Raw genomic sequence first — 12,900 nt, forward strand, 5'->3', positions numbered from 1 at the left:
ATTCTGCATAGGTGTTTTATACAGACTTCATGTTTTTAATGTTCTTAAAACTGTGTGAAGTCTACCAAACCGCACTTGGCCTTGGTAATTTGTGGCCCTAATTGACTATTGTACTTATACTAGAGGACTCCCGAACGCAGTAGTAGGCTAGCGACGATGAAAAAAAAAACATTGGAAGATTAATTAATAGAAAATTATACTGACAACCAAAATAATTATAATGAAGTACATCCAGTGACTTCCAAAAGCATAAAAATAATAATAACATCCATTTGGCAATGATTCTTAAAAGCAAAACTACTCGTATAATGGTCATAGTACACATATCAACTCGGAATTATCACCGTATCGCCTTTCGCCTCGCCTTCAACCAGTGGCCCTACCGCGGTTGTTTGACAGCTACAATGTCACGATCGCAATCATCTCTGATTGGTTAATGCTCGCTCACTATTGGCTACAATGCATTATCGCGACAAGAATGGCACAAATTCAGCCAATCAGAACAATTGAGATTGTAATAATGATTGATGCAGGTTTTCGACAATCGCCCTACTGGCTTCAACCTAATGTCATCTCGGCTACAGCTAGGTGACACCGTGCTTGTAGCAGGCAGGCCGCGGGAGGGGTGAGACGGGCAAGCGAAGAGACTTGCTGGTATGGTGAGATGTAAGCGCGGGACGACGAGCCGTAGACGTGGGAACTGCAAGTTGACCACGCACCGCACTGCGGTTCGTGAGCTTGTCCCGAGACGAGGCGATGACAATACGATTCCGATTAGTGTGCGTTGCAGTGAGAACTTTCATACAATACGCGGCAGAAAATATTTCGGTTTTGTAGAACGTTGTCTCTGTCACTCATACCTATATGACGTTTTGTCGGTCTCAACGACAGAGACAACACTCTAAAAATCTGCTATCTCTTTCTAAAGGTCGATGTAAATTACTTTCTGCCGCGTACTGTACAAAGAAAACTGGACGGCTGGAGTTGATACGGTGACGATCCCTTTCCGAGTTGATATGTGTGCTATGACCTTAACAATATTCATCGGACAGACAAGCCCATCAATGCCATGTCGTGTAGAACCGGCCGAGCCAAGAACCGTTTGCGCTTCGCCTTCTTGTCTCTCTTATCTTCTGGGAGAAAGTTCCAGATTATCAAATCCTCGTCCAGAGTCGCCGTAGCTGGAAAATATAAAGTTAATACGTCACTTAAAAAAAGTTGGTAGTCAGTGAGGACTGCCGACAGAAGTAAATACTTAAAACTATGAAATAAACTTGGTTCATGGCTTAGTTACCCAAAGTTAAAAGAGGCAGTTTTAGATTGAAAAGTTTTTCGTATGATGACCGCCAAACGGAGCCCTAATGGCTTTGACTTTGACTTTAATACTTAGTGGATTACCGAGCTTGGTCCCATCGGGGTTGAAGACCATGGTGCGCACCCGGTCAGGCCAGCGGGGCCCGTCGCCCCACTGGTCCACCACCGTCTCCGGGTCACCGAACACTACTAGTTGGGAGTAGATCTTTGACCCCAAGTTTTCTGAAACATATACAGGATGTAACCAGAACGTGTAAAAACGAAGTCAGGTGAAAAGATAATTATATTTTGCAAAACATCAAACTGACGCTAGAGGTCAATGAACGTTGCGTAAGTAGGCCACTCGGAGTCGATGCCGCGCCGTAGGTGAGGCGTTGACCCAAGGTTTGAGAAATCACTAAAAATACAAAATGAGGCAAATGGATATTGATATCGGATTGTGTTTAGGTAGTATAACAGTAACGCTAAGTATTTGCTAGCGTTCTGGTTACGTAGGGGCGCCAGTCCGCGCTCGCACACGACGCTTGTGGGCGCGTGGAACACGGCGACGGCTCGCCTGCAGCTCCGCCGTCACCGCACCCACAGCCAGCAGCGCGCTGCGCCACGGGTGCCAAGTTATTGTCTGTGTGATGTTACCAGTGTTCCACAGGCTGGTGACGAGCTCGCCGCTGCGTTCGCTGAACAGCATCGCGTCGAGGCAGTAGGGGCGTGGTGCTAGCCCGCGCTCGCACACGACGCGTGTGGGCGCGTGGAACACAGCGACGCTCGCCTGTAGCTCCGACGTCACCGCACCCACAGCCAACAGTGCGCTACGCCACGGGTGCCAAGTTATTGTCTGTGTGATGTTACCAGTGTTCCACAGGCTGGTGACGAGCTCGCCGCTGCGTTCGCTGAACAGCATCGCGTCGAGGCAGTAGGGGCGTGGTGCTAGCCCGCGCTCGCACACGACGCGTGTGGGCGCGTGGAACACAGCGACGCTCGCCTGTAGCTCCGACGTCACCGCACCCACAGCCAACAGTGCGCTACGCCACGGGTGCCAAGTTATTGTCTGTGTGATGTTACCAGTGTTCCACAGGCTGGTGACGAGCTCGCCGCTGCGTTCGCTGAACAGCATCGCGTCGAGGCAGTAGGGGCGTGGTGCTAGCCCGCGCTCGCACACGACGCGTGTGGGCGCGTGGAACACAGCGACGCTCGCCTGTAGCTCCGACGTCACCGCACCCACAGCCAACAGTGCGCTACGCCACGGGTGCCAAGTTATTGTCTGTGTGATGTTACCAGTGTTCCACAGGCTGGTGACGAGCTCGCCGCTGCGTTCGCTGAACAGCATCGCGTCGAGGCAGTAGGGGCGTGGTGCTAGCCCGCGCTCGCACACGACGCGTGTGGGCGCGTGGAACACAGCGACGCTCGCCTGTAGCTCCGACGTCACCGCACCCACAGCCAACAGTGCGCTACGCCACGGGTGCCAAGTTATTGTCTGTGTGATGTTACCAGTGTTCCACAGGCTGGTGACGAGCTCGCCGCTGCGTTCGCTGAACAGCATCGCGTCGAGGCAGTAGGGGCGTGGTGCTAGCCTGCGCTCGCACACGACGCGTGTGGGCGCGTGGAACACAGCGACGCTCGCCTGTAGCTCCGACGTCACCGCACCCACAGCCAACAGTGCGCTACGCCACGGGTGCCAAGTTATTGTCTGTGTGATGTTACCAGTGTTCCACAGGCTGGTGACGAGCTCGCCGCTGCGTTCGCTGAACAGCATCGCGTCGAGGCAGTAGGGGCGTGGTGCTAGCCTGCGCTCGCACACGACGCGTGTGGGCGCGTGGAACACAGCGACGCTCGCCTGTAGCTCCGACGTCACCGCACCCACAGCCAACAGTGCGCTACGCCACGGGTGCCAAGTTATTGTCTGTGTGATGTTACCAGTGTTCCACAGGCTGGTGACGAGCTCGCCGCTGCGTTCGCTGAACAGCATCGCGTCGAGGCAGTAGGGGCGTGGTGCTAGCCCGCGCTCGCACACGACGCGTGTGGGCGCGTGGAACACAGCGACGCTCGCCTGTAGCTCCGACGTCACCGCACCCACAGCCAACAGTGCGCTACGCCACGGGTGCCAAGTTATTGTCTGTGTGATGTTACCAGTGTTCCACAGGCTGGTGACGAGCTCGCCGCTGCGTTCGCTGAACAGCATCGCGTCGAGGCAGTAGGGGCGTGGTGCTAGCCTGCGCTCGCACACGACGCGTGTGGGCGCGTGGAACACAGCGACGCTCGCCTGTAGCTCCGACGTCACCGCACCCACAGCCAACAGTGCGCTACGCCACGGGTGCCAAGTTATTGTCTGTGTGATGTTACCAGTGTTCCACAGGCTGGTGACGAGCTCGCCGCTGCGTTCGCTGAACAGCATCGCGTCGAGGCAGTAGGGGCGTGGTGCTAGCCTGCGCTCGCACACGACGCGTGTGGGCGCGTGGAACACAGCGACGCTCGCCTGTAGCTCCGACGTCACCGCACCCACAGCCAACAGTGCGCTACGCCACGGGTGCCAAGTTATTGTCTGTGTGATGTTACCAGTGTTCCACAGGCTGGTGACGAGCTCGCCGCTGCGTTCGCTGAACAGCATCGCGTCGAGGCAGTAGGGGCGTGGTGCTAGCCCGCGCTCGCACACGACGCGTGTGGGCGCGTGGAACACAGCGACGCTCGCCTGTAGCTCCGACGTCACCGCACCCACAGCCAACAGTGCGCTACGCCACGGGTGCCAAGTTATTGTCTGTGTGATGTTACCAGTGTTCCACAGGCTGGTGACGAGCTCGCCGCTGCGTTCGCTGAACAGCATCGCGTCGAGGCAGTAGGGGCGTGGTGCTAGCCCGCGCTCGCACACGACGCGTGTGGGCGCGTGGAACACAGCGACGCTCGCCTGTAGCTCCGACGTCACCGCACCCACAGCCAACAGTGCGCTACGCCACGGGTGCCAAGTTATTGTCTGTGTGATGTTTAATTTAATTTAATTTAATTTAATTTTCTATTATTTTTAATTTTTAATTTGAAAGGACAATCAACAGGTTACACAAAGAAAAACTTACAACTAAACACAACAAGAAATAGATACATAAATGCTATTATGTAGACCCACTTTACACCCACCAACGGCTAACCTAGGGGGGAAAAAAACCTAAGGTAAAACCAAACAACTGTTTCACTGTATAGTGACAGGAAGTAGTCTCTTAGTTTCTTTGCAAATTTAGGTAGACTATCACCTATATTGTCTATATTTTTAGAACTTTATTGATATTGTTATACAAGGTTAACATCCTGTTAACAGGTGCTGAGGCTCCTAGATTTGTTTTCGAAACACCAGCTTTAAAAGGCATATATTTTTTTACTCGACTGTATAGCTTAGGTATTCTAACAGAAATTTTATAAAGTAAATCAGATGCGTCTAAGGCCTCTATGTAAAAACATAGGTCCAATAGTTTTCTACGATCCGACAGAGTAAGTAACTTATAGTGACACAATCTAGCAAAATAGCTAGGATTTGTATTGCATAAGACGTTATCGCCATAACTCACATGGTACAGGAAGCGTTTTTAAATGGGTTCAATTCTCATAGAGCGTTAGAATAAGGATTCCAGGCCACTGATCCATATTCGAGGATACTCCTCGTGAGAGCGTTGAACAACAGGATCTTTGTATTTGCATTCCGAAAGTCTCTGGAGCTGCGCTTTATGGACCCAGTGATCTTTGATGCTTTCTTACGTAATGCTATCAATGTGAGCAATAAAGTTCAGTTTATGGTTATGGACCCCTAAATCTCTAATACTATTAACACTTTGAACATCATGGCTAATCCGCAGTTGACCAGAGTTATGCACTGTGGCTAAAACCTCCTCATTCTGAGAGTCATGCTCACTGCTCAGTCATGAGTCGTAACTCACGACTGACTACGGTTTAATAGCGGGCGATGGGTCGACGATGAACCGAGAGTGATAGGACTATACTGGGCTGATTCTAAGAAAGTCATCATACCTTTACCAACCAGTCAGCGTAAAATCTGAAGTATTTCTTCAGAGTTGGCCAGGTGAGCAGCATGACCGTGGCCGAGTTGACGGCGCAAACGGTGACGAAACGCGTGTCGGGCGACACTCGCACGAGGTAGATTGGCTGGCGGACCACACAATCGCTACACCTCTTCTAAGTTAACCCATTACCATCTTAGACTGCATCAACACTTACCAGACCAACCGAAGAGACCACGGTTAACGGGGAAGGAATCCCGCACGCCTGAGAGTTCTGCATAATGTTTTCGAAGGTGTGTGAAGTCTGCTAATCCGTAGTTGACCAGTGATGAACTGTGGCTAAAACCTCATTCTGAGAGGAGACCCATGCTCAGCGTGACTGAGCATGGATCTCCTCTCACGACTCGTGTCGTGACTCACGTCTGACTACGGTTTACGGAAGTGATAGGACTGTACTGGGCTGATTCTAGGAAAGTGATCATACCTTTACCAACCAGTCAGCGTAAAATCTGAAGTATTTCTTCAGAGTTGGCCAGGTGAGCAGCATGACCGCAGCGGAGTTGACGACGCACACGGCCACGAAGCGCGTGTCGGGCGACACTCGCACGAGGTAGATTGGCTCGGGGACCACACGAGTCAAGTTAATTACTTTCGCGCAGCGAGTGACCGACATCACCACACCGAAGGAACAGCCCCTGAATGAAGTACAATTTTTTTTTTATAAAAATGGCGAGTGAACGAGCAGGCGAGTCACCTGATGTTAACTGATTACCGCCGCCCATGAACATTTGCAGAACCAGAGGAACCACCAATGCGTTGCCGGCCTTTCAGAAAGTTAGTCCGCCCCTTGAATAACCCCATGTTGTAATCTAATGGGATTTGGGAACACCGCCGAAGGGAATTGTCCAGTCCAGTCCAGTTCAAGAAATTAGTCAAAATAATGAGTTTGACGTGAGCTACTCACAAATTAGTCATTATTTTGACTAATTTCTTAAACTGGACCACTTATTTTTATATAAACCTGTGAAGATGATTTTGCTAGGGGTGAAATTCGATTGCCATGAGTCTGCGTAGTCGCATTAGTTTACAAATTGTAAAAAACCAAATTAAATTTGAATTTCGTGGGCAGACCCGTGTCTTGGGCCTTAATACGGCTGTACCCTACTTACATAACGAAAGAGTTTCCAGTGGGACTCCAGTCGAGGGCGGTGATGGAACAGAAGTGCACGTCACTCCTGTGTCTGTGCGCACAGAGCAACCGTTCCCCTTCACACAGAACCACACCCACGCGCTTGTTTCGAGCATTGTTGTGAATTTCTACTCTTTGCATGTGTGTGCCGAGCTGCAGGAAAACAAATTACTATTTAAAAAAAATTATCATCACTCATTTTTTAGTCAGTTTTTAGTTAGTGTAGACAGAACATTTCACGAACAGATCACTTCACTACCCCTATTATAATTAATGTGAAAGTGTAAGTGTAATAATTATTACAAATCTACTCTATTTCTATATTACTGTAATAAATATCTAAATCCGGAGGTGGGCGCTAATAGTTGTAACACAGTTTTTTAACTAACACGACTATTACCGTTTCCCTAGTGTTTATGTTCGTATATAAATTGAAGAATAAATTTAAAAAAATAAAATTATTAAAACAAAAAAAAAACCTGTAATTGACAACCATACTGTTTATTGTATGTATTTTAAATGTGCGGTCTTTTATGTATGGAAGTTGTTGGTGATAAACAAATTTAAAAAAAATAAGTCTACTCTAATAAAATATATTCTATTCTATAGATCTCAGCGTTCACGCACACGTCGAGGTTACATCGGCGTATTTAACTTACCAAAGTAGTAGGTACTATAACATTTTAAGAACTTACAAGCAAAAGTTCCCCTCTCGGGTCAAACTTGCAGGACTGAATCTCGTAGCGCGTGTACACCCGGCTGACGATGTTCTGGCTGTTCCAGCTCCACTTGTGGTAGCTGCTGCCCAGAGCCGCCACCAGCACATTGTCCTTGCTCCAGTCTAAGAGCTCTGGAACTGAACGACAAAATACACACTTTTTAGGTTCCGTACCTCAAAAGGAAAAACGGAACCCTTATAGGATCACTTTGTTGTCTGTCTATCTGTCAAGAAACCTACAGAGTACTTCCCATTGACCTAGAATCATGAAATTTGGCAGGTAGGTAGGTGTTATAGCTGACATTCGGGAAAAAATCTGAAAACCGTGAATTTGTGGTTACATCACACAAACAAAATTGTGGCCATGAAGTAACAAATTAGTATTATCAATTATCGAAGTAAGATAACTATATCAAGTAGGGTATCATATGAAAGGGCTTCACCTGTGCATTCTAAAACAGATTTTTATTTATTTTTATGCATACTTAATATGTTTTTGATTTATCGTGCATAATGGCGAAAAGATGCGACCCTCTGTGCGCGAGTCTGACTAGCACTTGGTCAGTTTTTTTTATCATTGGTGAGTAATTTATTACGAAGTACGAAGCGATTTGCCTCCTCGTTTTTAATTTGAACCACTAGGATATGGAACGCCCTTCTAGCATCAGTTTTCCTCTCCAATTTCAATATGCGTATCTTCAAGTCAAAAGTCACTAGGCATTTTCTAGGCAAGCGCGCTCCATCTTAGGCTGCATCATCACTTGCCAGAAGATCTGATTGCAGCCAAGCGCTAGTTTATAAAATGAAAAAATCTTACAAGTAGCAGAACTATACGTGGGCAAGTCCAGTACGCTGTCCGCAGTCGACAAATAGCTCGTCTTCCTTGGATTGCACGGCCAAAGCTGGACCAATTGTTTGCCAGGATCCTTGAGTATGCCAAGTGATTTGTCCAAGTGGTCTACGAATCTTCTGCGCTTCAAGTTTTCACCAATCTGAAAATTTCCAACGAAACTGATTTTTAGCAAAAATGTAAGAAAAACAAATTGAATCACTTTAAGAATTAATAAATTTAACAGGCAAAAAATTAATCATTAATGCAATTCAAGCAAGTGATATTTAGATTCTTAAAACGCACATAACTCCGAAAAGCTAGAGGTGCGTGCTCGGGATCGAACCCCCGATCTCCTGCATAGCTGCTTAGGTACAAGAACATCTACATCATTATCTTTGCCATTGCCATATTTAGTAGCATCATGGAAATCTTTCTAATTCTATAAAAGGGGAAGCTGACTGACTGACTGACTGACTGACTGACTGACTGACTGATCTATCAACGCACAGCACAGCCGAAACTACTGGACGGATCGGGCTGAAATTTAAAATATTTCATAGCGGATATCTACTAAAATAATTATATCCGTTAAGAAAGGATTTTTGAAAATTCAACCCCTCAGGGGGCAAAATCGGGGGTTGAAATTTGTTCACGCGGACGAAGTTGCCGGCATTAGCTAGTAAAGTTTATAATTACCGAATAATTAAGGTCTAAGGAGACCGAGTCCCCAGCATGCCACGATCGGCGTCGTATCTCGGCGATGTAGTCGCGAGGCAGTACGAATCTGTCATCACGATCCCTTGTGTTTATCTGCAAACCAATACTAATATTATAAATGCGAAAGAGACTGTCTGTCTGCTAGCTTTTCACGGCCCAACAATTTAACCGATTTTGATAAAATTTGGTACAGAGTTAGCTTACATCCCGGGGAAGGACATAGGCAACTTTATCCCGGGAAATCAAAGAGTTTTCACGGGATTTATAAAAAATCTAAATCTACGCGCAGTTAAAAAGTTGGCGGTGTTTCACCCCCGCCCCTCGGAGAACATAGTCAGTAAGTCAATCAGCCTTTTCTTTTATCTATATTTAAAAATGAATCGCAAAATGTGTTGCTAATCGCAAATATCGAGAACAGCTGAACCGATTTCGCTAATTCTTTTTTCATAATATTCCTTGAAGTACGGGGATGGTTCTTACGGAGAGAAAAATTAAAAAAAAATCCTGAAAAAGAATCGACTGTTAGGCGGAACGAAGTTCGCCGGGTTAGCTAGATATAATATAGATTTAGGTTTTATATTAATTGAGAGTTACCTAACTCACACATTATATTCTAGGTGCCAGGTTATGTTGATGCAACTGGTATTAAGTCATTAGCAAAGTAGCAGTTTGATAATAAAAAGACCTAAGTTGTTCAATAAATAACAGTAATTTATCAGTTTCTCATAGGAGTTTTCAAATTAGCCCTTTGTGTCTTAAACACTGTGTTTAAATTGGTTTTAATAAAGATGTTTTCATAACACCGTGCAATGTGTACCTAGTAAATAAATAATGATCCTACGCGTATATTAAAAAACCGGACAAGTGTGAAATGAACTCGCACACTGTAGGTTCCGTACCTTGGAAGGATACGTGTATTCTTTTGCTGCTTACATAGTTTATTATCTTCAATTATAATATGTTGGTAACCGCAACATTTAATGTGATAATATAAGTAAACAGGCTTTCAGATTTTTCCCTTTTTTGTGCTTCTTGCCAAATTTTATAACCTAAATATATGAGAGAAAAAAAATTATTTAGATTTTATACTGTCAGCCCCCTTGTTTCCGTTATCTATGGTCAGCCTCACTATAATATTCTGAATATTTGTTTTTCTTTCATGAACTTTCATAGCTATAAATCCCTAGTTACTTAAATAAAGAAAAAATGATTCTGTGTACTACGCAATTTGATTTATTTGAGTGTCAAAATATACGGCATAGAAAGCCTTATTTTATTGCGTTGACTTAAACTTGATTTTTAGGGCCTCAAACAACTCAAGAGCTAAGTATTTGATATTAATTTCAACTTAATATTTCCACAGGTTCCTAAGAAAAAGGGTCTTGATAGATGTCTATCAGACGGACAATGAAATGATCCTATAAATAAATAAAATAAATAAATAAATAAATGTTTATTCAGCCCACAAAACAGTACAAGAGAAAAAAAATATAAGGATTCCTTTTTTCCTTTGAGGTACGGAACCCTAAAAATGAAACTAATTACAGCAACTGAATCAATAATTATCCATGGTGGCTATTTTTCACAATGTAGTTTTAACCTACGGCCTATTATTATTAAAAATGACTCAATAGGAATATTACACGTATTTCATAGGTTGTCATAATATTGTATGCCTTCTTTTGTTGGAGGTATAAGTCCCGCAAATCGCTAATACGCGTGGCCGCCATTTTAGTGACGTCAGCACTAGCCTGAAGTTTCGAGCTGATGGTATATTTTTACTTAAATACGTCAAATGACGTCAAAATGACGTTCTAACGACAAAATTTCATTTGGGCCGTGAATAGCTAGCAGACAGACAAACACACTTTCGCATTTATAATATTACTAGCTGATGCCCACAACTGCGTCCGCGTGGGATAAGGTTTTTAAAAATCCCGTGGGAACTCTTTGATTTTCCGGGATAAAAAGCCTATGCCATTCTCCAGGTCTTTATCTATACCCATGCAAAAAATCACGTCAATGCGCTGCACCGTTGCGACGTGATTGAAGGATAAACCAACAAACCAATAAACCAACAAACCAACAGACAAACACACTTTCGCATTACTGATGATGGATGTTAGCAATGGACATGCTATTTATATCCCTGATATCAGCTGTAGTAGTACATATCCTAGTATTTAATATTGCTATTTCGTTGTTATGAAAAACATCGCATTAATATGCGTATGCAGTACCTAATCACCAGCCCTATATATCTATAAGGTAGCACAGAAGGTCTGTACATGTTATTACAGCATGACAAATGCTTATGCATAGATAATAAGTAAGTACAATTAGATAAAAGTTCCTGTTATGGTACTTTTCTCTCTGAGTAAATTATACTTACCTACGATAATAATTTCCAAAGTCTATAATAAGTATTCTGTAGTCCTACTGGGTAATTATTCTAAACCTATAACTTTGACTGACTACCACCTCTTATAAATGGGAAGACTAGCTGACTCGCCTCGGCTTTTCAATTTGAATACTTTTCATTTTTGACCGAAAGCTCTAATACCAACTTTCATGGTTATAATTTGAAAAATGAAAGCCTTTCATTTAAAATTTCTATAATATAACTATTATATCCACACGCCTAAATGTATGTTGTAATTATGTTATACCTACACGCAGGCCTAATTCATGAAATACGAAATTGTGTCTGTGTCTGCTTATTTGTATCTCAGACTGTCTGTCTGTTTGCTACGTTTTCATATCCTATTCGTTAAATTGATTTTAATGAAATTTGGTACTGAGATAGTTTGCATCCCGGAGACGAATACCTATAGGTTACTTTTTGTTCCGAAAAATCAAAGAGTTTCTAAGGGATTTAAAAACCTAAATCCGCGTGGATGAAATTATGAGCATCATCTATCCGTAACGAGGAAATCTGACGGAGAACCAAAGTGACTGACATTGCTCAATGAATTGCCCAGCTGAAGTGGCAGGGCAGGCCACGTCTGCCGCAGAACCGATGGCCGCTGGAGCAGACGTGCTCTAGAGTGGAGACCGCGTATCGGCAAGCGCAGTGTGGGACGACCTCCAACCCGCTGGACTGACGATCTTAAGAAGGTAGCGGGAAGTGGGTGGATGAGGAACGCAGAGGATCGTGTGCGGTGACGTGCTCTTGGGTTAGGCCTATGTCCAGTAGTGGACGCAAACAGGCTGATTGATTGATTGATTTATTGATCTTTAAGGTAGGTATAAAAAAAACTTGCGTCGCGGAAACGAATATAAGCTACTTTTTATCCCGGAAAATCAAACATTTCCTATCGTTGTTTTTAACAACCCAAATCCACGCAGACGAAATTGCATGTTATCCTCTAGTACATCAACAAAACCTCACGGTTCTTTTGTTATAATAATTTCTACTCACATTTTTCGTGCTAAATGCTAAGCTGTCCATTGTAATTACAAAAACAGTCACAATTTTATCTTGAAAACACTGTATTTTGTACACACGCACATTAACGGTTAATTACTGAACCACAGGTTAGTACGTGCTAGTTAAACTGTCAATTCATTTTACTAGTTAAACTGTCAATTTATTTTACAACTACCCTCTTTCAATTTATGATTTCGTACGTGAAGGGGCGTCACAGACTAAGAATACTTAAGTCAGTGAACTCCATGTGAATAAGAAAACCACCTTTTATCTGTCAACGATATCTGGAAAAAAACGTAAGCCATAAAGCCAAAACAAAATAAGAAGAAAATAACGTTATGATTTTTTATACGATATCTAATTGAAAACACATTCAATTCAATCAAAATATATGAGAAAATTCTGTCTTATTTTTAGTTTAATGATGGTTTTATGAATTAAAAAAAGAACACTTTATACAAATCTTTTTTAAATATTCACACTCTTCACGTCATCTATAAATCAATGCAATTCAACATCAATGGTAATTATTATTTGTTGAACCATTTATTTATGGAGACAGATGTTATCTATATTTTTCAACAGAGCAATTTTCATCAATATTCTGAACAATAGAATTTCATGAATATTCAGAGCCTCAATAGCTCAACCGGTATAGGAGTGGACTGAAAACCGAAAGGTCGACGGTTCAAACCCCGCCTG

The 12,900-nt window shown here is 44.0% G+C and overlaps 1 protein-coding gene across 1 annotated transcript; it reads right to left on the bottom strand.

The window, feature by feature from the left end:
• Positions 1–562: 562 nt before the first annotated feature.
• Positions 563–12,332, bottom strand: LOC117987732 (protein cortex-like). The gene is made up of 9 exons (XM_069502784.1): positions 12,190–12,332; positions 8,748–8,861; positions 8,037–8,211; positions 7,197–7,357; positions 6,482–6,654; positions 5,797–6,007; positions 4,081–4,279; positions 1,399–1,536; positions 563–1,181 (listed from the first exon to the last, which is right to left on the bottom strand). Exons 1-9 carry the CDS (start codon positions 12,217–12,219, stop codon positions 1,042–1,044), a joined length of 1,341 nt encoding a protein of 446 aa, XP_069358885.1. The 5' UTR covers positions 12,220–12,332; the 3' UTR covers positions 563–1,041.
• Positions 12,333–12,900: the final 568 nt, after the last annotated feature.

Source organism: Maniola hyperantus, chromosome 13 (genome assembly GCF_902806685.2).
Source record: "Maniola hyperantus chromosome 13, iAphHyp1.2, whole genome shotgun sequence".
NCBI lineage: Eukaryota > Metazoa > Arthropoda > Insecta > Lepidoptera > Nymphalidae > Maniola > Maniola hyperantus.